The following is a 25,458-nucleotide window of genomic DNA, read 5'->3' as shown; positions in this document are numbered from 1 at the left end:
CTGAGCGCCCATATCACGGCTGGCACTGTCCTCCTTGAGTTTAGCCCAGCAGAGGCAAAGGTTGTAATGAGTGGTTTTTTCGCAAGGGCGGGGTCTCCCAAATATATCAAACTTTGGTCACGAACATGATGAAGCCACTCACGAGTCTCAAGAGAGAAATGGGAGGGCTGTTTGGGGTCAATGGAGGAGGAGGACTGGCAGGACACCTAGATGGCCCCGAGGAGCCTGGCCATTGCCTCTGCCTCCGTTAAGTACACACATACTACCTACATGCTGCATACCTCACCCCGATAAAATGCAGAAGGAAGGTCTCCAGCCTCAATCTGCCTGCCATCGTTGTTTACAGACTAATGCAGACTTTTCACACATGGTGTGGGTCTGCCCACGTATAGAGGCCTACCGGCGAGCAGTGACTACCGAAATATCCGCAGTGTTGGGGGTTGAGATGGAGATGGCCCCTCTACCAATCCTTTAGGATGTCCTGGAGGGAGTGGGGAACAGCAGGGCGGATCGTGCCTTTTTGGGGAGAGCATACGTTGGTCAAGCGGGACGTAGCTGCTATTTGGAGATTGGGGGCAGTGCCCACACTTACTCGGTGGAGGCGAGGGGTGGACTGGTGTGCCCACCAGGAAAAGCTAGTCTATGAAATGAGAGGATGTCCAGCCAAATACAATAAAGTGTGGGGTAAATGGAAAGAGGTCCTGTGACATTTGATGACAATGAACAATCCTTCAAGTATGGTACTGATTGCTCAACGTGAAATTCCTTGGGAGATACAATGTGTTAAGAGAATGTTTTATCAAAACCCTGTCTGGTATAATACAATGATTACATGCCAAAGGTGTAGACGTGACCTGTTATTAAGTTGTTATAACAATAAAATCAATAAAGATTTTTATTTAAAAAAGTCACTATTGCCCAAATCACTGCTACTTATTTTAATCACCGGGGATCAGTGAACAGGTAAATCATCTCTCCTGGGACTTGCCCCTATGACCGTCAAGTTTTATAGAGATCTCTGCAGCACACAATCTACAATCTGAGCTATCTCACTTTGTAAACAACTATTTTGTTTCACTGTCCATTTTTTTGTGGCTTATCTTTGCATTAGGTGACATAGCACTATATACAGAACAAGGGTCAGTTTGGATTTGTATATAAAAAATATTATTAGAAGGTGAGCAATCCCACCAGAGTCCCTCAGGACATTAGATTCCTAATCTTGAGTTTTGCAGTTACCTGGCCCCCACCGTTCATCTTGTTAGAAAGCTTCACTTTGCAGAAGGTGATATCCGCTTTCATCCAGTGGGCTCCAAAGTTAGGTGAATCAGGGTGGATGTAGACACAGCTTGGACTCTGGGGCTCTGGCTTCCCACCTGGAATCCACTCGCCGTTCACATACTTCCAGCGGTTCCCATCTGCTGCCACGAAGTCGAGGAGGACGGAATACATGGCACTGGGGTCTAAGCCTGATATCCTCACCTTCAGCACCGGGAACATCCTCCTTCAACAGAGAGATATAGGATATTAGTTTAGAATCACCACTAGAATTCTTTCTATACACTCACTAAACATTGATCGGGAAATTCCCTTTTACATAAATGTAATGAGAGCTCCCCGCTCTCTATTTAAGGTAGCAACGCATCATTGTTTGAGTGATTAACACAATTATAGTGAATGTTAGAAATTCTGGCGGTGCCTTCTCGCTTCTGAACAGTCTGATTCATTTTGCAGCTCACACCAAGGTGAACGCTTTACTTGAGAGTATGGTCAAAGAGCAGAGGAAGGCTCTCAGTTCAAAGCCACCTTAGGTAGCAAAATTCTAATCATGGCATCACCATAAATGCGTGGATTCTCTAAATATTTTGAATGAATTCACACCCTTCTAAATGTCGATTAGTAAACCGTCAATGGAGGGCTTGAGTCTTGTAGCAACCTTAAATGGTGACGTTTAGTGACAGAGCCAGCTAAAAGTATAGGGGCATAGTTATACTCAATTTGCGCCGAATTTGCGTCATTTGTTTCACGCAAATTCAGTGTAAAACTATTTCCATATTTATATTTTGACGTTAGACCCATCTAATGTCAAAATATTGGAGTTTGCACAATTTTTTAGATGTGTGAACCTACTTTGCGTCAATGAGATGCAAGGTAGGTGTTCCCATCTAAAAAAATGGTGCTAGCCCATATTCATCACCCTGTTCTAAAATGACGCACGGGTTGGAGGAGGGGCTAAATAACGGTGGAAAGCTTGCTTTGCACCATTATTTAATACCTGGGTCAGACCAGGCATTGGGGGACCTGTGGGCCCATTTCCATGGTTAAACACCATGGAATGGGTCGACAGGTACCCTCCTCAGGCCCCAGGAACACTCACACCCACACCAGAGGGACACCGGAGAATGGAGGACCCCATCCCAGGTAAGTAGGGTAAGTATAGGTAAGTATTTTTTATCTTAACTTAAAGTGCCATCAGGGGCCCAACTTGGCACAGGGTGCAATGGACATGCCCAGGCGACACTGGTCCCCTGAGCTGGCCATTGAGGTGGTGGGCATAACTTCTGTCTTTTCTAAGACAGGAGTCATGTGGTATGGATGGTTTTGCGTCATAAAATGATGCTAGACTGGTTAGAAGCATTTTTTTTGCCTCTAACCAGCCTAACATCGTTTTTTGGTGCAAATCCCCCTTCTCCCATCCCGCCATCCCCACCCAGCTAACATCATTTTTTTTTTACCCAAGCTCACCCTTTGCGCCGGCTTGCACCATTCCATAAATATAGCGCCCAGCTGGCGCTCAGGAATGGCACAAGCCAGTGCTAAACTTTTTGATGCAAAACTTTGTTAGTGCAGTTTTGCATCAAAAAGTATAAATATGCCCCATAGTTTTTAATCATTGTGCCACCTCAAATTGCCTAGTTGAATCAGAAAGCCACCTTAAATGGAAGGGCTTCATCAAGAAGCCACAATAACCTGCAGATTTAATTATGGTGCCACCATAAATTTGAGGGTTTTATTACAGAGCTACCATAAATTGCAGCGTTTAATCTCAGACCCATCTTGAATTACAAGAATACTGACATTGCCACCTTAAAACCTAGGGTTTAATCTAGAAGACACCTTAAATTGTTGACTTTAACCACAGGGATACCATTATTTGCATAGTTTAATCAGGGAGCCATCTTGGAGTACAGCATTTAATCACAGAGCTACTTTAAACTTTAAGGTTCAACCATGGAGTCACCTTCAACAGGAAGGTTTAATCAGGGAGCTACCTTACATTACAGAGTTTACTCATGCAGACACCATACTCACAATGCCACCTTGAATTGTACGATTTAATCACAGAAGAACTTTTAAATGCAAGGTTCAATCGCTGAGTCATCTTAGCAGACAGAGTTTATTCATCCAGCCACATTAAATCGCAGAGTTTAATTATAGTGCCACCATACAGAGTGGGTTTAATCACAAGGCCTTATTTAATTTAAGGGTCTAATCACAGAATCATCTTGTGTGGCAGGGCCTAACATTGCTGGATATCGCCATTTTAGATGCCACAGTATCAACCAAAGCTCCATCTTAAATAGCAGGGATCTACCTTTATTGTCACATTTTTAATCATGTGGTATTAAATAGCTGGGCTCGTGGCTAGGTGAAATCTATTGGCTTCTTTTTGGACATGAATCTGAAACTACAAGCCCACACTACCATCAATTTTATTACGCAAATGTGGTGCAATGCTTGCGTCAGGCATAATGTAAGCAAGGGGGCCGTTCCGGCAGTGGGAGGCCCGTAAAAATGGCACAGTGAAATTTACAACATTTCACTCTCCATTTTTAGCATAATTTTTAACACCTTACTTTCAATGGGCTCCATTTACTTTGCAGGATTAGCACCATTATTTATGGCACCAACCCTGCAAAGTACCACAATAGCATCATATATTCTGGCGCTATTGTCCTAACGTGCACCATACTGTGCCGTATTGTAAATACAGCGCTACCATGATGTTGCTAGGTGCCGGTAAGGGGGGGGCGCAAGAAAAGTGTTGCATCACATCTTTCTTGTAAATCTAGCCCTAAATCTTTCATCCCAGAAGTTGATTTCTAAATAGTAATCCTATCTGAATGCTATCAAGAAAGGACTATTGAAACTCCCTACTCAAAGAAATGCCTAGCCCTCATCTGAAACTCCTATAATGTGGCACTTCTCATAGTGAGCCGACAAGCACACTGGCTCAAGGAAGTTTGACCAAACCATTCCGATTTTGATGACGCTGAAATTGCTTCCCATTGATCCACAGAGCATCTATAAACTAGCCTGCATTATCCACAAGACACTCCACTGTGGAACCCCATATTGTCTTACCCAGAAACTGATGATCCTTGTACCGTTGAAAACCTGCCCCTTAAAAATCATCCTTAAGCAACCCTTCTATGGGAATCCCCTGCGGTGTGGAACACCGCCCTTTTAAACATTAGGACAACTCTCTCTTATGACACCATTGGAAAAGAAGTGAAAAGTGTGCTGTTCCAACGCTACTGCTTACTATAAAGGAATCACACCTGTGGCAATTTCTAACTATTCCAGCATTTCTAATCTGAGGCCCAAATTTATACTTTTTGACGCAAAACTGTGTTTGCACAGTTTTGCATCAAAAAGTATAGCGCTGGCTTGCACCATTCCAGGACGCCAGCCGAGCGCCAAATTTATGGAATGGCGCAATCCGGCGCAAAGGGTGGGCTAGGGTAAAATACAAGGAAGTTAGCCGGGTGGGGGTGGCAATATGGGAGAAGGGGGTTTTGCAACCGAAAATTAAGTTAGGCTGGTTAGAGGCAAAAAAACATGCCTTTAGCCAGCCTAGCGTAATTTTCTGACACAAAACCATCCATACCACATGACTCCTATCTTAGAAAAGACAGGAGTCATGCCCACCACTCCAATGGCCAGCACAGGGGACCAGGGTCCCGTGGGCATGGCCATTGCACCCTGGCCGAGCAGGGTGCCCCAAGTTGGGACCCTAATGGCACTTTAATTACAAACAAAATATACTTACCCTACTTACCTGGGATGGGGTCCCCCATCCTCCAGTGTCTCTCTGGTGTGGGTGGGGGTGTTCCTGGGGCTTGAGGAGGGCATCTGTGGACCCATTCCATAGTGGTTAATCATGGAAATGGGTCCACAGGTCCCCTAATGCCTGGTCTGACCCAGGCGTTAAATAATGGTGCAAAGCAAGCTTTGCACTGTTATTTAGCCCCTCCTCTTACCCGTGCGTCATTTTAGCATGGGGTGATAAATATGGGGCTATGGGGTCAGCACAATTTTTTAGACGAGAACGCCTACCTTGCATCTCATTGACGCAAGGTAGGTTCACGCACCTAAAAATGGTGCAAACTCCAATATTTTGACATTAGATGGGTCTAACGTCAAAATATAAATATGGAGTTTAGCTTGCACTGAATTAGCGTTAAAAAATTATGCTAATTCAATGCAAAGCAAGTATAAATCTGGGCCTGAATCTCTAAATTTTATAAATACGATGGTTTTAGTTCTCTGTCTGTACATTGTATTTTCACCTGCTTGTATATGTATTAAGTTGCTGTTTGCCACACATATTTCTCATGACATTTCGTCACACTATATTTGTCAAGTGTTTCAGTATTACAGGTAACTGCCAGTCTTGTAGTCTGGGACATGCATACACTGGGTGTTATCCTGTCTAGGTTATTTTTACCTTTATATTTTACTTACAGTGAACACCTGTAACCTAGTCCTGTGGAAAGTTCTCTGTCATTCTTTGGATGTAGTTTGCTCTCTATATAAAACATGTAGCAGATAAAAAGCATAAAATGATACCCCGTATCCCACCACCAAAATGTATCCTGAAAAGAGTCCTACTTGTCCAGTATAACCAGACTAGCAGCACTCCACAGGCAGTAAAGTTCCTCAAAATACCAGCAGCGCCTTTGGCAGGGTGGGGGCACCATACTTTATACGGGCAACAGAGGCCTCTATTAACCCACACTGCGACCGCTCATTAGAGAATCTGATCATTGTTTTAAGCAAATGTGTCTACTGGCCTAGTAAAATGTGCTGCTATTTCACTTGATATTTTGTCCCTCCTTGTTCAGTAAGGAATGTTTTTATACTTAGGCTCGGCTATAGGAGGGGAAAGAAAGAGTTTTAACTCTGGTTTGAACCAGGGTTGAAGTAGATCAGATTGGCGTGAGAGACGCTTGTGGCTGATTGTCCACGTCTTGGAGGGAGAGAGGTGTGGAGTTAGAGGGACAGAGGAGTCCGCATTAATGAGCGCATATTGGATGGAGCAAGCTCTGGAGTTGAGTGTGACGAGTTGGACGGGGATGGATTGAGTGGACCTATCTTGGACTGAGTGATGCCTGAGGTTCAAGAGAATGAGCATTTGGGAAGGAAGGCCTAAGGTTGCATAGTCACATGTTGAAGAAGAGAGGCTCTGGGAATGAGCGAATGGCTCAAGCTGAGTGAGTCGCCTGTTTTGGGTGGAGAGATGCTGATGGTTAAGAGAGTGCAGAATGAAGCCAGAGGCATGGGTTGAGAAAACACACGTTGGAGAGTCCCATGGTAGAGTGAGAGGGTGTTGGAGGGGAGAAGACTTGGGTTGGGTAGGCAAGAACTTAAGGGAGAAGGTTTAGGAAGTAAATGTTGCAAGGAGAGAGATAGGCGTAAGGAAAACATCCCCACCTCTCTACCCTCTAACCTTTTGCTTTATCCTGCAGTAAGTTGCCTGATTTGTTGTGCTTTTTGTTTGGCAGGCTCTGAACCAGTGACAACATAGGTGCTAGCACTTCCTGGTAGAAGGAGACTCCAAAGAGCTCTCACTTTCAGCCCCACAGAGTAGCCTCAAAGAAAAGAGTATGGGCCACAGGTAGCTGAGTGGTAGGGTGATTTTGTGTTTGGGTACAGCCCTTTTCTCTACCTTTGTGGGTGAGGTATTTGGTGGGATGTCTTCCAGCAGGGCAATATGCCTGAGACTATGTACCCCCTGCACAGCCGAACCTCACCTAAGGATGTACCTCCTGTATATGGCTAGATTGCCATTACTCCTGCTTCTGGGTCCCCAGTATTCGTTACCGCCTCTTTAATATACCCAATAAAGGGTTCTTTGTCTTTGCACTCTTGTCTTTTTCCACCACAGCCTGTTTGCAAAAAAAAAATTCCAGCTGTCGGCTTGGAGCTGTAATCCACATCGAGGGTAGACCCAATTCCGTGTCACAACCCTCTCATCTTTCTACTTCTATCGGAACATTGATCCATTGGCTGAGACCCTCCCATGTTGAGCTGAGAGAGATTCCCCTTCAACTGCACCCTGCAAAGGATTCAAGGTACACAACTGGTGAAAGCAATGGACCCTGAACTGGAGACTTCTATGCTCTTTTTGAAAACTCTTTTAAAAAAAAAAAAGATTTTATGAAGGGCGTACTTGAGTATGGCCAAAAGATGTCCTCGATCTTTCGTGAACCACTCATTAACCAAGCACGTCAGAACCACTAACTGTATAATCTTGTCCAGAATGCCCCAGTTTTTTTTTTACTAACTTTCCTTTTCCCGTATTTTTGACCTAACTGAACGTTTTGACCTGATAGCTACAGGAAGAACTGGTTCTTCTGAGATATCCTGCTAACCTGGAGCAAAGAGACTTGAAATCCATCCATCAAGTAATCCCCTGATAGCAACTGTGTGGTAACCCTGGAGCCTAAATCCTTCCAAAGGGCTCTTGAGCTGGACCTATAAACTTACATTTGTTTGCCGCTCTGTCCACCGTTAAACATTAGGTTGTGTCTGGATTCTATTACAGCAACTACCAGGCCTTTTTGGTTTTTAATGTTGCACTCTATCTAAGCCAACAGTGTGACTGTCTTGTTTTTAGTGGACCTGTCAGCCACATTGCCACTGCCGAACATACATTGCTTCTAAATGAGCAGTACTACACTAATAACATCAAAAGGGTGCTGAACTGGTTTACATCTTTTCTTTACGAGAGATCTCAAAATTAGTACTAGGTCCCTACTTTTCTTCCCTTAACAAAGTCTCCTGTGGTGTTCCTCTGTGCTCTGTCCTCTCCCATTACTTGTTTCACCTGTATGTTAGGCCCCTCGCTTCTTTGATCCTCTCCCACGTGCTGCAATTACACCTCAGCGCTGACGATACCCAATTGTTGCTCATGCATAAAGACTGCCCAGTCCATGTAACTTTGGGTCATATTTACAAGCCCCTAACGCAACCTTGCACCGCCCTAGTGTCATTTTTTTAATGCTAAGGCGGCGTTAGGGAGGCCTTTCTCCCATGCCATATTTACAAAGTGGCATAATGCTTGCCTTGCACCACTTTGTAACCCATTGCGCCACATTGTGCCTGTGCCACGCATAATGTATGCAAGGGGGGCGTTCAAATGCAGGGAGGCCCGAAACAAATGGCGCAGTGAAATTTACAACATTTCACTGCACCATTTTTTCCAGCATTTTTAATGCCTGCTCAGAGCAGACGTTGAAATGACGCACCCATTTTAATCAATGGGTCTCCCTGTGCTTTGCTGCTCTAGAGTCAAAAGTTTTGACCCTAATGCAGCAAAGCGCTACAATAGCATAAAAAATGTTGACGCTATTGTCCTAAAGACCATGGTGCATCGTATTGTAAATACGGCGCAACCATGGTGTCGTTAAGTGGGGCAGCGGCAACGCAAGAAAAGTGGCGCATCAGGACCGATGCGCCACTCTTTTGTAAATATGCCCCTTTGTCTTTCTGAAGTCAGAGAACAGATGAGCAAGAACCTGTTAACGCTTAACACCAACAAAACTAAAATTTTGATTGCCGGAGTAGACTTGTGCAGTACCTCTCATTAGCCAAGATCTTGTGCCTACTCAAATGCCTTCTCAATATGTAAAAGTCTTTTCATTAAAGCATATTTGCCCTTCAAATGGATTGTCAGGTTCCTGTACCTTTATTTGAGAGAAATCTGGCCTATTCTTCTTCATCACCTTAGATGGGCGCCAAGCCATAGTTGGAGCCTCAAAAAGATTTTAGGCTTGACTGTTGTGATGCTGCCTGTCTTGGCATCGAGTCTTCAATAATTAAAATACTTATAGAACTAGGATTAGATCTAAAACGTCTAATTTCATTTTGAGAAATAATTGAACACCTAAACGTCCAGTTCATACTTTGCATGATTTGGCTGTTACCGCAGCTCTGCCCCCTGACTTCTTTTAGAGTCAGGAGACCTTCAGGTGACAGCCTGATTCATTCAAGAATTATAACATAACGTAACCTAATGTAACTTAACATCTGTTTTATTTTTCTGAAAGAGTATCAATAAATTGTCCTTTTTCAAAGCAATACATTTAGCCAGACAATATTTATTATTGTGTAATAGCTAGCCATACCACAAGTTATGTGCTTACTGCTGACATCTGCAATAAACTGAAAGACGCTAGCTCACACCTGGCCCTTCCCAAGTCAGTAGGTTGAGTACTGTTAATTCGGGTAACGACAGCATATGTTTTATAGCGTATAGAAAGGGCAGAAGTGGAATACTTAGCACTACTTAAAAGGTGCTAATGTTATCACTGTTATAAGTATGTGTTATATTTTATCTCATTCAACGAATCTTGGAGTAAGCTACGATGCTTCGCCCACAGCCTGTCTCCCCAGAGAGTCAAGGAAATTGAATCTTTTCTAACTTTTTCGAGCAACAGTGCCCAGGGGCTAGGGCCCTGCGTTAGCCAATAGTAACCGCATAACCAAAGACTGCCCATGCTCGTGTGACTACAGCTAGACAAACTCTTTACTGATTACCTGTCAATTACCAGATTCACTTCCAAAGCCTTTGCATTTTACACGAATTCATATATGAAAAACCCAAACACCGCTACAGAACAAGATTCTAAAATAAAGTTCACCAAGACCACAGCTTTCATTTACTCCAGCGAGGTTCTTCAAGATGGCTACAGTGGGGGCAGCCATCTTAGCAGCCTTGGTGTGTGACTGCTGGGCACCTTCCTCGCCATTTAGAACGTTTCAAGGCTTATTTTCTAAAGCCTTCCAGCCTTCTCTCCATTCGGGCTTCCCAGCACCCAGAAACAGCTGGTTTGTGGTGGTCTACTATATGAATGTCCTTATTTATTTAATAATGTTAAATTTGTTGAAGATAAAGCAGCTCAAGAGACTGTGGATGTGTTGGGAGGAGAGCACAACTGAGTTGTGCTTACATGGAATGTCAACTTACCTCGCTTAAACACCTTTAGCATGTACATGGGAAATGTGGGCAATGTGGACACCTAGGGCCAGATGTATGAAAGGGTTTTACCCATTCTGTGTCTATGGGAAAATGCTTTAGTACATACGTACATTCATACAGAGGACATCCACTTCCAAAGCTCACAAGCATTGGCAAAGCCAATAGGTCTGGCCTTGGCTGACAGCCTTGTGGCTTTGTCAATGTGTCTTTTTGATGTGTCATGGCTTTTGCAAAACGTTATTACTGTGGAAATGGGTTGACTCATTTTCCCATGCTTTATGCTATAGTCAAGAAACGTGGAAAGTGTGAATGACAGTAACAGACCAATGGATGAAGAGGGCTGGCTCTGGCTGAAAGACACTATAAGAATATTATTCATATAAAGATAGTAAAAATAAAAAGGTCTTGTTTAGCACCAAATGTGCAAAGAGGAAAGATACATACTCGAGCACAGGTCACAGATTTCAGCACTGAGGATTTTCCCACCACAGAAATATATTCTGTGATGAGATCAAGCTTCAAATGGACCACTACCCAGAACTGTTCAATTTCGTAGATGAGCACTGGCACTTACGCAAAGAAGCGTGTTCTGTAAAACAATGAATACCAGCACATCTATTATTCCAGTTCAGAAGCTGATTTAGGTGTTGCATCACCTGACAGCCATGTTCAGTGAGATGTGACATAGTGGTTAGTTGGAGAAATGGTTTTCTGGTTTAATGAACATGTTGGCAGTAATACAGTTGAGTTGTAAAGGAAGAACAGATTTGGCTTTGTGGTCTATTTACCATTTTGCCAGAGGTTTGGTATAGTGGTAAAGTTGGAGGAGGCATGGTCTGGTGCATGGACACTTGCAAACATTTTCCCACAGGCAAAAACGTTTGGTTTGTGGTGTGCCTGATGCCTGGAGGGTGGTGGCCGGGTGGTGGAGGAGGCGTAAGGTGGGTGTGGGTAGGTGAAGCACGTATATTTTGTGGCTGCATTACATAATGTGAAACCAGAAATCCAGAATGTTTCTAAACTCATGTTCAAAAACTATCTCTTTTTTAAACAAAAACTTCTCAATGCAGCTATATAATCTGGTATACTAATTTGAAACACTTCACGTGTTAATGAAATACACTTTTTGAATTTTGAAGATGCTTTATCATATTTTTTACACTCTTATTGCAAGATGTCTTTAAAAATTAAGGTGTTCTTAAAGTTAAGTGGACATCTTTGTGGACATCTTTGTAACTCCCTTTCTTCAGTTGTAGTGAACCTGTAAATAAATGCTTGCCCAGTTACTTAACATCTTTCTGAATGTTAGTGCTCAGTCAAGTCAGTCACAGGGGTGTATGTAAAAGCCAAGAGGACTGCAAGTGTCCCCCAGGCCGTGCTTTGAGTATCACTGGTCTGGATTGCAGGCTGGAAGGGATCTAGTCATGTGTTTATGAATGAGGAAATGTGTCCTGTTGGAGCATAGGTCACCTAATGGAAAGATGAAAGATGTGGTCTTGTAGCAAGATTAGAAGATCCCTTCACCGGGTTAGATTGGAAGAATTATGCGCTAGCAACATATTGGACAAGATGTGTGATCTGGTGGATACGTTGATGGTTCTTGGCTCAAAGGAGCCATGTTCCAGTCTTGATGCTCACACCTGATCACATTATGTCCCCTGCGTGACAAAGCACTTCATTATGAGAGTTGTTAAATTTAAGCTTCCCTCATTGTTATGTATTCGACAAAATTATTAACTTGCATGGCTTTCAAACCGAACCAGTGAAACAGCTGATTTTATTTAACATTTATGTGGGCAACCATTTAAAAAGTGTCATATTTTGTTACTAATGTGGTGAAACAGCCACTGCTGCACATACAGGTGGATCAGAGGTGGTTACGTTTCTGGATGAAAACACATACTTATCATGTTTTATCCATTTTGCATATTCAATTGCACAAATATTTTGTGAAGTATGTCCTACGGTGTAGAGAGAGACAGTCATAATAATGTCCACAAGTATGGATACATGGGCAAAATATCAAGATCATATAGGGGGTTATTCTAACTTTGGAGGAGGTGTTAATCCGTCCCAAAAGTGACGGAAAAGTGACGGATTTACCACCAGCCGTATTACAAATCCATTATATCCTATGGAACTCGTAATACGGCTGGTGGTATATCCGTCACTTTACCGTCACTTTTGCGACGGATTAACACTCCTCCAAAGTTAGAAAAACCCCCATAGTGTGTTTCATAAGCCCATGGTTGTTGACATATTTTGATCATATAACAAATAAACATAGGGTGTTTCATGTATTGTCCACTCAAACCTAGTTAAAAGAACAATCCTGTTCGTGTGTTATAGAAATGTCCTCCCAAGGTGGTGCAGAGTACACACATGGATGCTGCTTTCTGCATCTTTCTTCCTGTTTGTCATAAGAAGAGGGATATGGTGCTCTAATCATTGTATCCTGTTCAGTTTTGTTTTTTTCCAGTTTTGCTCACTTTTACGTTGTTTTTTAACAAGCTTCTGCTATTAAATCACAGTGATGTATACCTGTGACATGCTACTTTACTGTTTAATTAAGGGTTCATGGCTCTACACACCTAAAATGAGAGACCCGAAAAAACACAGGGCCATAGATATGGCAGAGTTACGCAGCGCCGTGCAAAAAGTCATCTTTCTGCGCTGCTCTGCGTGACAGGAAAGGGCAGGAATGGGCCGTATATTGAAAGAATACAGCACACTGCTGCACTTGTCCCTGCGCTGGTGCACAATTGGCTGCCTAGCGCCAACGCAGGCACCCTTGCACCATGGTTCAAGGGTGCCTGCGTTGTAAGGAGGATTGTTTTTGCGTATTAAGGGGCACCTTCCTGCAAAAAAACAATACTCTGAGGCATTTCCCACACATAGAAAGAGGACAAAACGAGGAAAAAGAAAGATATCGCTCCTCATGACGCCTCACCTGGGGAGGCGTAGCATTTTTACGCATTCCCAGATCTACCACTAATGGTAAACCCGGGAATGTGCCACCCATAGAATGGCTCCCTGCCATACAGTAATGCAAGGCAGGGAATTGCGCAGCCTTGTGTTACTCTAGATGTATCAAGCCATGCAGGGCCACACGAGGTGGCCCCGGTTATGCTTGATGAATCTCACTTAGGTTTTGCATCCCCCTTGTGCCCCCTTGCATGGCGCAAGGGAGACGCAAAACCTTGATAGCTATGGACCTAAGGCCCATATTTATACTTTTTGATGAAAAACTGCGCTAACGCAGTTTTGCGTAAAAAAAATTAGCGCCGGCTAACGCCATTCTGAAGCGCCATGCGGGCGCCGTATTTATTGAATAACGTTCGCCGGCGTTAGCCGCCGGCGCCGTCTGGTGTGCGTTAAAAAAAACGACGTACACCAGGCAGCACCGGCGTAGGGGGATATGGGGCTTGGGCGTCAAGAAATGGGGCAAGTCAGGTTGAGGCAATTTTTTCGCCTCAACCCGATTTGCGCCATTTTTTTTCACTCCCAACCCCCATAGAAATGACTCCTGTCTTAGCAAAGACAGGAGTTATGCCCCCTTGCCCAATGGCCATGCCCAGGGGACTTCTGTCCCCTGGGCATGGTCATTGGGCATAGTGGCATGTAGGGGGGGCACAAATCAGGCCCCCCTATGCCACAAAAGTTTTTTTTTAAAAACTTACCTGAACTTACCTTAATGTCCCTGGGATGGGTCCCTCCAGCCTTGGGTGTCCTCCTGGGGTGGGCAAGGGTGACAGGGGGTGTCCCTGGGGGCATGGGAGGGCACCTCTGGGCTCCTTCAGAGCCCACCGGTCCCTTAACGCCTGCCTTTTGCAGGCGCTAAAAAATGGCGCAAAAGCGGCCGTACGTCATTTTTTTTGACCCGCCCACTCCCGGGCGTGAATTTTGCCCGGGAGTATAAATCCGACGCACATGCCTCGGAGTCGATTTTTTAGACGGGAACGCCTACCTTGCATATAATTAACGCAAAGTAGGTGTCCACGCTAAAAAATGACGCTAACTCCATGGACTTTGGCGCTAGACGCGTCTAACGCCAAAGTATAAATATGGAGTTAGTTTTGCGTCTAAATTGCGTCAAAAAAAAACCAACGCAATTCCGGCGCAAACGGAGTATAAATATGCCCCTAAATGTGGTGATTAATTTATCAATCTTACAGCGGCTCAGTCATTTATGTAATAAGCATCCATTAGCAATGTGCAACGAGTCGGGCACTGTAATATCTCACTGTTGCTGACACGTTCATGAATGAAATAGGTTCTAGACAAGATAGGGCTCTTGCACCGAGCAATAATGATGAAGCCGATATTACGCTAAACACTGATGCATTAAGGTCATGTCTGTTTGGCCTACCCCCATCTGTCTTTCAAGTAACCTTTCCCTAATTGACTTGTTTTCTATTGCAGTTGTTTCTTTTTCACCACTGTCTGGTTTGTTTTTTCACTCTCCCCTGCTCCTGTCCTTTCTCTCACTTCCACCACTTTCTCCCTGCTCTGTCCTCTTTCTGTCTCCTAAGTGTGCATCTTGCTCTGGCTTTACCTTCCCCGTTCTTCGCTTTCCTTTCCCACACATCCCTTCCCCTTCGGCCCTTCTCATTACTCTTGTCCTATTCCAAATCCTCCCCTAGTTTCTCCCTCTGTCTTTGGAGGTTATGCCTCTGCCCTGTATTATTTCTCTTGCATTTCCTCCTAGGGGTGGGAGGTGGAGGGATCCCTGAGTCAAGTGGCTAAGGCCCAAGGGTCAACACATTCTTGCGCAACAGTTACATTCTGCTGGATCCCCAAAACGCCAGCCTGAAACCCACCACTTGCTGGATTTCAGAATAATAACGTTTGAATATTTACTTCTGCATGCACAAAACAAGAGCAGTCCTTAAGCCAACAGGAATCTGGACAATTAGTAATTTAACATGAACAGTGCTTCTCATTGGTATCATGTGTCTACAGTTTCAATATTCAGTCAAAATTATCATATTGTGAACGCTGAACTTATTACTAATTATTTTTATGTATTACGAGTTATGAATTTGCATAGAATTAAGTAAACATAGACAATAATCTGCGACATGGGAAATGTGCCCACTTGGGTGGCCGCAATGAAATGCATAAATGCTTTTAGAAGATGCATATTAGTTATTATTCAAAGTGTATGTGTAGGGAAATTATAATAGTATGTTTTGTTAATGATTTGATGTTATGTATTTGCTTATTACATATCTCAGACCCCACAGTACCTGTCTGGGTGCCACAGTCTGTGGCCACATTTTAGGTGTCAGGGTTTCAATCGGAATCCCTGACACCTAATGGCAGTCCCCACAGTACCTGTCTGGGTGCACAAGTCCGTTGCCCCATTTTTGGTGTCAGGGATTCAATCAGAAATCAACCTTGAAAATCCAGCAACTTTTTTGCTTCCTTTTTTAATTTAAACAAACGGGTTGTCCTCTGATGGTCACCCCACTATAGCTTGGGGTTCAGAGTGTGCCTATGCTATCTCTTTGAAGGATTTTTTTGGGTAAGGGTGCTGTGCCCCCTGAAATGGCTATCATAAAAGAACTATTTCTCTTGCGGTTGCCATTCAGATCTCTCAATACTGTGGTTCCCACTTTGGAACTGTGGTTTTTAAGAGGACAATGGGAGAAAATGATCCCTCTCCACACAGACCCTTTTTACAAAAGTATTCCCCTTTCTAGCCTGCTTATAAACTTTTTTTAATCCAAATATCCCAAAAACTACTGAACAGATTTACAACAAACCAATAAAACCATGCTTCTGAGCAAGGTTCGTCTTCAATGCCAGGTTTGGTGTAAATCCGTTATGTGGATCAACTGTAGATGAGAACAAAATTTCCTAGGAGTAAATTAGGGAAACAGTTCTTTTTTCAACTCCCTGTACACTTTCCCCTGCCTGGATCTGCCCGAAAATCGATGTGCTGGATTTTTGTACTTAGCTAGCACTCTGCCAGATTTCATGCAAATCTATGCAGGTGGTCAAAAGATGTAAGCAAAGGAAAAAATGCAATTTCAGTGGAAAAGTGTGCATAAACCATAATTACACAGAGGCAACCTTACTGAGTAATATATTTGTGTATGTATTTTGAATTGAAACTTTTTGATTACAAGATTCTGGCAGAAGACCGACCCTATCAGCCCTTCCAAAAATATTCTATCAATAACTACTACAGTGCAAATCTTCAACTCGTGGGGCTTGCCAAAGATAATAATCAGCACCAAAAACTGCCTACAAAGATTATCTGTGAGAATGCATGTAACTACATACATGTCTGCAGGCTTTAACATGGTGCTGTAACAAACCACCCTTTGAGTCCTTATGCCCTCACACATGCTTTGCACTATGTGTATGTTAGGCTATTTGCTTTGTTATACCTTTTTATAATAAACAGATTTAACCTATGGAATCTGACAAAATATTTTTCCATGAACCAATAAGATTTATAAACTTTATCGCTGGACTGCCACCCACGATTGGTTTGTCATAATAACCAACCCAGGCCTTCTGAAATGTACACAAACTGGCGACCATTATGCATCCAGTTATAAATTACAAACATTATCAAACGCTGGCAAAACAACATACAATCTCTTTAAATTTTGGTTAAAGGGCCTAGCAAGGATTATCAGAGTAAAAATCTTCTACCCAGAGGTTTTGTCAGATAGGCTGACTAACACCAAAACCCTGGCCTTGTCCAGAGATTTCATGTAATAAAATACCTGCCTACAGCTTGTAACAGCGTGATAACAACCGCTATTAAAGGCTTTTTCACAAATGTTTTCCACAACAAATAACTGTGATAACATTTCATAGTCACTCATCAGCATCTTACATAACTGTTTCTACTGAAGTGATAAGGCCTATAGCCATAACCAACTCAGGCATGCTGTGCTGAGCATAAGCTTTTCCACAAGGCGACCACCACGCGTGTGTACAAAATTACACTTGGGAATGCAAACGTTTATCCTCATCAAGAGGGCCTAACAAGAATTATTACAGGGAAAAACTTTTATACCCATGGTTTTTTGAAGGGCTATTCAGCATGAATACCCTTATGTAATACAGAAATCTGTGAGATTCTGCATATCAAAATCACTCTGCAAGCTTTAATCAAGCGTAATACCAATCCACCCTTAGATGCCTACTAATGTGAGCATATGCAGTTCACGATAAGTACATCGGGCCTACTGCCTTTATTGTAACTTTTCATAGGAAACAGTTGAGGCTAATAGCCCGGACCATTGGTTGCCACCATAACCATCTCAGACCTGTAGTACCGGACATAAACTTCCCCACAAGGCAAAACTTGCAATGCGAGAAGTCTTTTTCAGAGGAAGCATAGAATTGTTGTCCTATCAAATGCTATACTTAAAAGACACCAATGTTTGGGTGGAGCCTAAAACGCTCGCTCTGTGGTAATTCCGAAAGCACTTTTCTCTTGATGACTTAAAGTCTGGTGACAGCTGTGTAGTCAAGATCGACCTAAAATGAAAAGTGTTTAGGTCTTTCCTAATGTCAAAATAATTATATATTTTTCTAATCTGCAGTGACTCCTTTAGCAAATTGTGAGGGGTCCTGAGCACCGAGAACAATGTTCTTGTTGGCAACTACTAACACAGAAGGGTGCAAGATCCGAGCCTTCATAGCCGCATAAGGACTTGGAACTCCAAATGAATGGATACAATTTTCACACAAAGGTACATAAGGACAAATGTGAAAACAAGATTAGGAATATTGAATGCGGTTTTACTCAAAACAATAAATTCTATTGGGATTGAAATTCGGTGCAGATCTTGATGAAGATGCAAACCATCTTAAAACAGGTATAGAAAAATGTACACTACATGGCCTTCCTATTGTGCCAAGTGAAGAGGTCAGATAAAATAAAATTGCAGAGTAAATTGTATTTTTCTTGTACAGTTAATGCGATCAAACCAATTTAATAGTTCAAACAGATACTTGAAGAAAGGGTATTTAAATCCCTATTAGAAGGAACTCCTGGGCTAAGTTTTAAAATTAGGGTATGCAGCGTAAACATTCGTATGCACATCTTATGCGACAAACCAGACCTTTACAAATTTTAGGGGGTCATCTCCTTGTGTAAAATGCCTCGAAAGACTAAAGCTTAAGTCTCAGTTTCATATATGGGCTGCAAAACAATTCACATGATTTTATCCTTGTGCCATCAAAGCTCTAAAATATGAAGAAATTTCCTGAAAATCTGAGCGGGCGTTTGTTCCATCTTTGGATGTAGGGGGGCTCGTGTGTTAGGGTGTGGTGGGGGAGAGAATCGAGGCTGCGTGTTCGTCCGGGGTACAGAATGCCTTATTTTGCTTTTTAAGCCAGAATGTTGCCCCAGAGAATTTTATTAAACTCTATTTTGTTAGGTTCAAATAGCAGTGGTGCCTTCATGTAACTAGTCTGTGGGGCATTTAAAAAGGTGGTGTGGTGGTGCAGTAGTTATACACATGAAAGATGTCTGGAAGCGGAGGGGTAATTTTGCCAAAACCTTAGGGCTGTTGCTTGAGAGTCTGTTTGGGTACCTCCAGGTTGATAGAACTAGGCGTTAGTAGGAGCCAGTGGTGGGCCCACAGATTTGATTTCAAGAGGTGCTGGCCGTTTTAACAACTTTCTCAGTTGGTTACAGTGAGTTGAATGTCGGCCTGGCCCCTGAATAGCCTTTAAGTGTTTGGTGGCATCAGTCAGGTTGTCAGAACCTCTTCTAAAAGTCTGTAAAGGTAGAACAGGGCCTCGCCTCCTGCTCAGATCCCAGAGGCTGGGTAGGCTGGGTCAGATAGGGCGTGGTAGCTTAACATGAACTGATGCCCCCCAGAGAATGTGAGGAGGAGCCCTTTAGTTTTACAATATCTCATAGATATTCATTGGTCTTGGGTCAGTGGGCCCCAGCCGAAGAGTTGAGGAGCCCCTTGAAGGGTTGGGGCCCCTCCCTGAACTACAGGGGCCTGGTTTATGCCCCGACACAGAGGATATTATGCTCGTCGTGAAGAGAATCAATCATGTGAGGCCAACCTCTAACAGTCCATTACTGCTGGGAAGGAGTATGCCACACGGCAGACGTGTGCCTCAAAGGATGGTATGATAGAGGGTCGTCGGTCCCCTGTCAGGCGTGCTTCGATAGCCCCATCTCATGCAATCCTGACTGACAACTTGCCTTGAGCCAAATGTGACTTTGGCCACTTCTAGCTTTTCAGCCCGTGGCAATTTGCCTGCTGAGAATATAGACCCACACTTCTCATAATAACTACAAATCCCAGAATGCAAGTGGTGTTGGGTAAGGCCAGGAGGTGGGTAGCACATGACACGAGGACCCGTGGAAGCTATGAGCTGGATGCCGGCCTGCTCTAGCCATAGACCACGTCAGCAGAGGCAGCGCCAGGCAAACACTGACTAGGGCACTGCAGCTGGGCTCATAATGCTTGGCATGGGAGACAACACACCGTGTGACAGCAAACAACCACTCTGCAGATGTCACGGAAGCGAGTGGATGGGAAATGGATACGGTTCTTCATCCAAGAAATACAACAATATATACAGGTCAGCGCTCAGGGGAGCGCACGGTGCGTCTGCAGAGTGGAAATAGCATTATACTGGTAATACACGTGGTGCAACCCGTACACGGTGTGGCGAGGAAGGGTGGCTCCCTTGTTCTGAGGGGTGTGAGTCAAGGGGCTCTCTTGTATCAGGAGACTCGGGATGGGAAGGGCTGATTCAAGGTCCCCTCCCTTGTGGTTCGGGGGTCAATGTGCGTGGGGTCCTCTCCCTAGTGCGAGGGGGCTCTGTATGTCCGAGGGGCCCCTCCACGGTACCAGGGGAGTCCGTCTGTGTGAGGGTCTCTCTCTTGTGCTACAGGGGTCGGTGAGTTTGAGGGGACCCTTCCTAGTACGGGGGGGGGGCAGTGTATTTGAAGGTCTCTCTTGTGCTAGGAGGCTCAGGGTGCTTGAGGGGCCTCCCTTATAGAGATGGCAGACGCCCCCTTGCGCTAGGGGGTCAGTGCATTTGAGGAGTCCTCTCTTACACAAGGAGCTCCTCCCAGTGTGTTCAAGGGGGCTCCCTTCTATCATAGGTGATCCTCCTTGCAGCAGAAACGCCCTACGACCGCTCCCTTGTAGAGAGGGGTCTCCCTTGTATTTGAGGCGGCTCTCCCCTGTATAAAGTCCCTCTCCCCTGACTAATACGTGCTCTTCTTTTTGGGTCTGGCTTGAAAGTAAAATTGTCTGTAGGCGCAATGTTATCAATTCTTTCAAATAAACTTAGCGTGGACTTTGGCTCCACCCAGAGAAGTGCGCCTGTCTCACCTCTTGCTGTTAGTTTTTTCTTGTATCATCCCACATGCTAGGGAGTGCGTCCTATGGAATGCACTGGGGCTATCTCACAAGTTCACGCGTGATCACGCTGTTTGTCATGCTCATATACAAGAAGCAATCCCGGGTGTAGTTTGGTAAGTAAGACTTGGGTGGGGGGAGTGGAGTTGAACCTCAGATTTTCCGACTACCACGCTGGCATATGTTGTAAAAATACATTATGCGACAATCAGTGCATGTGAGAGGGACTAAAGGGGCAGTAGAAAAGGAGACTGACACAGATTAGTAGAGGTATTAAGTGAGAGAAATAACTTTTTTTTAAACATACCCGACATTTGCGTGTGTGTGTTTGTGCATTTTTGTCCGTGTTGATGTAAGAATTCCTGATGAAATCCGATAGACACCTCACCATGCATACCCCGACTAAAAGCACCTGTACCTGACTGTTCATCAGAAAATACTTTTATTAGGGGAAGTGTAACACCCCAAACACCTCCCCTGGACTACTCCCATGACTGGGACACCAGTAGGGCCAACCTTTAGCATGATAAACAGTACTTGCACGTGAAATAGCATTTGTGCATGCAATACATGCAAGCTGCATGTATGAACGTCTGTTTTTACATGTGTTGGCAAATTAAAGCCAGACCTACAGGCTTTGCCAATTCTTCTTTTATAAAGTAATTTCTGTTGTATGTAAGAGAAGCTGTCCATTGTGGTAAATGCCCCCCATTTCATAAAAGCTTGTCCCTCCCCCACCACACACATACACACGTGTTAAGACCCCTTTTTGCACACGAGGACGTCCCTGTTGTATGAAGGGCTCTTCCTTGCACGCGAGGTTCTCTCCCCTGGAGGGAGAGCTGTCCCCTGTACTGGGGCTCTCGCGGGTATTGAGAGCGTCTCTGGTGCGGGGAGGACTGATGTTATGGAGGAGACTTTGCGAGGAGTTTAATGATACTGTTGGGGCGGTGCCTCGAGTTTTAAGGGGTTCTCACTAATGGGCTCCATTCCACTGGGGTCGTGCTTCCAGCATTACAGAGGAAGGTGTGGGCTTATACCTGATGTTCTTAGGTCTCCCCTTCTATGAATTGCCCTTTCAGGGGCGTCCCTCTTAAGTGTGTGGTGGGTCCCAATCAGTCTCCTCCAGCTACAGGGGTCTCGGTGGCGGGTGGTCTCTCTCTATGGCACGTATGAGGGGCCTAGACTCCCCGAGACGAGGGCCTGGGGGTGTCACCCTGACATTCTGGCCTCCGGGGGTCGCTCGGCGCTAGGGGGCTCCGGGGATGGGGTTTATGCTCGGCGTGAACTCTCACCTGCCGGTCTTGGTGACGATCATCTCGTTGGTGCGCTGCTGGAAGTCCTCCCACAGCTCCTTGTCCTGAAGGCTGACGCTCACCTCCCGCCCCTGGGGGGCGCCGGGATCGGGCGCCTTCATCTCCCCCTCGGCCGCGCTGAACACGTGCTCCAGGCGCTCGGGGGGCCCCGTTGGGACGCTCATCCTCCCGGCTGATATTCTCCTGTGCTCCTCTGCACCTTTCCCGTGCGCCTGGTCACCTCTTCTGTGCACCTCCCGGAGCCGTACCCACCTTATTCACCGGTGTACTCTTCTCTTGTGCACGTCTCGGCGCTGCACCTCTTTTCAAATGGCACCTTCCGGTGCACCTCTACAACTCTCCTGTGTACCTCGTCACCTCCTCTGTGTAACTCTTGCCCTCTCTTGTGCGCCTCTACCCTCCTCTGGGCGCCTCTTCACTCTCCACGTTCCATCTCCTCTATGCGCTTCTTTGGTCATCTACGTCCATGCAGCCCAGTCAGCAAGGCATCTCCTTTCCTCTCTTCGCTCTTCCACCCTCCGACCTACACTCCTGCACCCTCGGACCCTTCTCCTCTTCATATACAAGACCCCCCCCCTCTCCAACGCTCTCTTCTTCACACCTCTCCCGGGGCTTTAAACGCCACCGCCCCGCCCTTGCCTCCTTGGGCGAGATGCTGCTATTTGTCAGTGCAGAGCGAGGATGGGGGAGGCGCGGGAGACTTCGGGCAAACTCCGCAGACAAACTGGAACCTCAGACAGGGCGCCCACCAGCCAGCTGTAGACGTAAAGAGCCCCCCGACGTAGGCACTATTGACCAGTCTAAAAGGCACTGCCAGCAAACTATTACCCCGTGGTGGATAATGCGCATTTCATCCAACTGGAGGCCTAGTCACAGCCTGATTTCACCCCCTTCAGCCAATTAGTCTCCAAGTATGACCGTAGATGAGGACAGCCCCAAACCTCTTCCCAAAGTTTCACCACTGCCCTTTGTTTTAACTAGTCCCCTATTTATAAAACCTAACCAAAACCCACACATTATATTTGTAGTATTATGTTTGTGGTAGCTGAACCACGCAGCTTCAAAAATCAGACTACATCAGACAGTGGTTTTTTCTTAGAAAAGCAAAAGATGTTTTTCCCCTAAAACTAAACATTCTTAACCTACACACAAGTATTTTCCTCTTCCTTCTACTACAGGCAACCAAAGAGTATATAGTGAAGTGTTTCCCTTACTGTTTCGAATACACATTTCCCTCTTTAAAAGAGAAATAGTTTTATGCTAATTGCACCAAAATGAACATGTAATATAAAAACAATGTAACGCCTAACACATGCAATGAATTCATATATTACCATTTCGGAGTTCAGATGACATTTCAGGCTACTCGGCCTTCGACCTTGTCGTGTATGATTACACCAGAACCCCTCGACGGCAACGTTTTGCACAGTTACCCAGTATGTATCCTCTGTGCGTACATGCTCACGCCTGTATGTGTGTCTGTGCGTGTATGAGTACAAGGGCTCAGTCTCATTGAATGCTAAACAAATGCCATGTAGCCTGTGTGGCTGTAGGAAACTATGGCCCGGATTTAAAAGAAAGTGACGGAACGCGACGCTGCGCCACATTTGGCAGCGTCATTTTCAAACCGCAGGCATGCGAGATATTTAATAGAATACAGCACAACCCTGTGTAGCCCCCTGCACCGGAGCTAATTTTGCTGTCAGGTGCCATCGCAGCCACCCTTACTCCATGGTGTAAGGATGGCTGCGCTGCGGGGTGATTGTTTTTGTGCAGGAAGGACCACCTTCCTGCACAAAAACAATCTTCAATGGCAATTTGCTCTTTCTATGTGTGCTGCAGAACGCAGCACACATAGAAAGAGAACAAAACAAGGAGAAATGAAAGCATTTATCCTCGTTGTGCCATACTAATGCCACCCCCGGGGTGGCATTAGATTTTTGCACTGCCTCAGGTTTACGAAAATTCATGAATCTGGGGCAGCGTCAAAATGCAATGGGTGTTGCTATGCCACGCTGTAGGAAAGTACCATCTTGCCTGGCATGTTACCCCCATATTTCACTGTATGTATGTTGTTTTAGTCCTTGTGTCACTGGGACCCTGCCAGGCAGGGCCCCAGTGCTCATAGTATGTGCCCTGTATGTGTTCCCTGTGTGGTGCCTAACTGTATCACTGAGGCACTGCTAACCAGAACCTCAGTGTTTATGCTCTCTCTGCTTTCCAAATTTGTCACTACAGGCTAGTGACTAAATTTACCAATTCACATTGGCATACTGGTACTCCCATATAATTCCCTTGTATATGGTACTGAGGTACCCAGGGTATTGGGGTTCCAGAAGATCCCTATGGGCTGCAGCATTTCTTTTGCCACCCATAGGGAGCTCTGACAATTCTTACACAGGCCTGCCACTGCAGCCTGCGTGAAATAACATCCATGTTATTTCACAGCCATTTACCACTGCACATAAGTAACTTATAAGTCACCTATATGTCTAACTTCACCTAGTGAAGGTTGGGTGCCAAGTTACTTAGTGCGTGGGCACCCTGGCACTAGCCAAGGTGCCCCCACATCGTTCAGGGCAAATTCCCTGGACTTTCTGAGTGCGGGGACACCATTACACGCGTGCACTATACATAGGTCACTACCTATGTATAGCGTCACAATGGTAACTCCGAACATGGCCATGTAACATGTCTAAGATCATGGAATTGTCACCCCAATACCATTCTGGTATTGAGGTGATAATTCCATGATCCCCGGGTCTCTAGCACAGAAGCCGGGTACTGCCAAACTGCCTTTCCGGGGTCTCCACTGCAGCTGCTGCCAACCCCTCAGACATGTTTCTGCCCTGCTGGGGTCCAGGCAGTCCTGGCCCAGGAAGGCAGAACAAAGGATTTCCTCTGAGAGAGGGTGTTACACCCTCTCCCTTTGGAAATAGGTGTGAAGGGTTGGGGAGGAGTAGCCTCCCCCAGCCTCTGGAAATGCTTTGATGGGCACAGCTGGTGCCCATCTCTGCATAAGCCAGTCTACACCGGTTCAGGGACCCCTTAGCCCTGCTCTGGCGCGAAACTGAACAAAGGAAAGGGGAGTGACCTTTCCCCCTGACCATTACCTCCAAAGGGAGGTACCCACTGCTCTGGGTGGCCAGTGCCAGCAGGTGACATCAGAGGCTTCTTCTAATAGGCTCTTACCTCTCTTGGTAGCCAATCCTCCTATCTTGGTAGCCAGACCTCCTTTTCTGGCTATTTAGGGTCTCTGCTTTGGGGAATTCTTCAGATAACGAATGCAAGAGCTCACCAGAGTTCCTCTGCATCTCCCTCTTTGCCTTCTACCAAGGATCGACCGCTGACTGCTCCAGGACGCCTGCAAAACCGCAACAAAGTAGCAAGACGACTACCAGCAACATTGTAGCGCCTAATCCTGCCGGCCTTCTTGACTGTTTCCAGGTGGTGCATGCTCTGGGGGTAGTCTGCCTTCACTCCGCACCAGAAGCTCTGAAGAAATCTC

At 45.2% G+C, this 25,458-nt stretch overlaps 1 protein-coding gene across 1 annotated transcript in view; it reads right to left on the bottom strand.

Annotated features, from left to right (window-relative positions):
- LOC138284852 (T-box transcription factor T-A-like) overlaps positions 1-22,518 on the bottom strand; it is a 49,690-nt gene extending 27,172 nt beyond the window's left edge. Inside the window, exons 1-2 of the mRNA XM_069224056.1 lie at positions 21,930-22,518; positions 1,240-1,504 (exon numbers count right to left, since the gene is read on the bottom strand). Of these exons, the coding sequence (XP_069080157.1) occupies positions 1,240-1,504; positions 21,930-22,114 (450 nt within the window). The 5' untranslated portion in view covers positions 22,115-22,518. The remainder of the gene's footprint in view (positions 1-1,239; positions 1,505-21,929) is intronic.
- Positions 22,519-25,458: the final 2,940 nt, after the last annotated feature.

Source organism: Pleurodeles waltl, chromosome 3_1, assembly GCF_031143425.1.
Source record: "Pleurodeles waltl isolate 20211129_DDA chromosome 3_1, aPleWal1.hap1.20221129, whole genome shotgun sequence".
In the NCBI taxonomy this organism is placed as follows: Eukaryota; Metazoa; Chordata; class Amphibia; order Caudata; family Salamandridae; genus Pleurodeles; species Pleurodeles waltl.
Note: the sequence above shows the minus strand (reverse complement) of the source record. Positions and strands in the feature narration are given on the sequence as shown.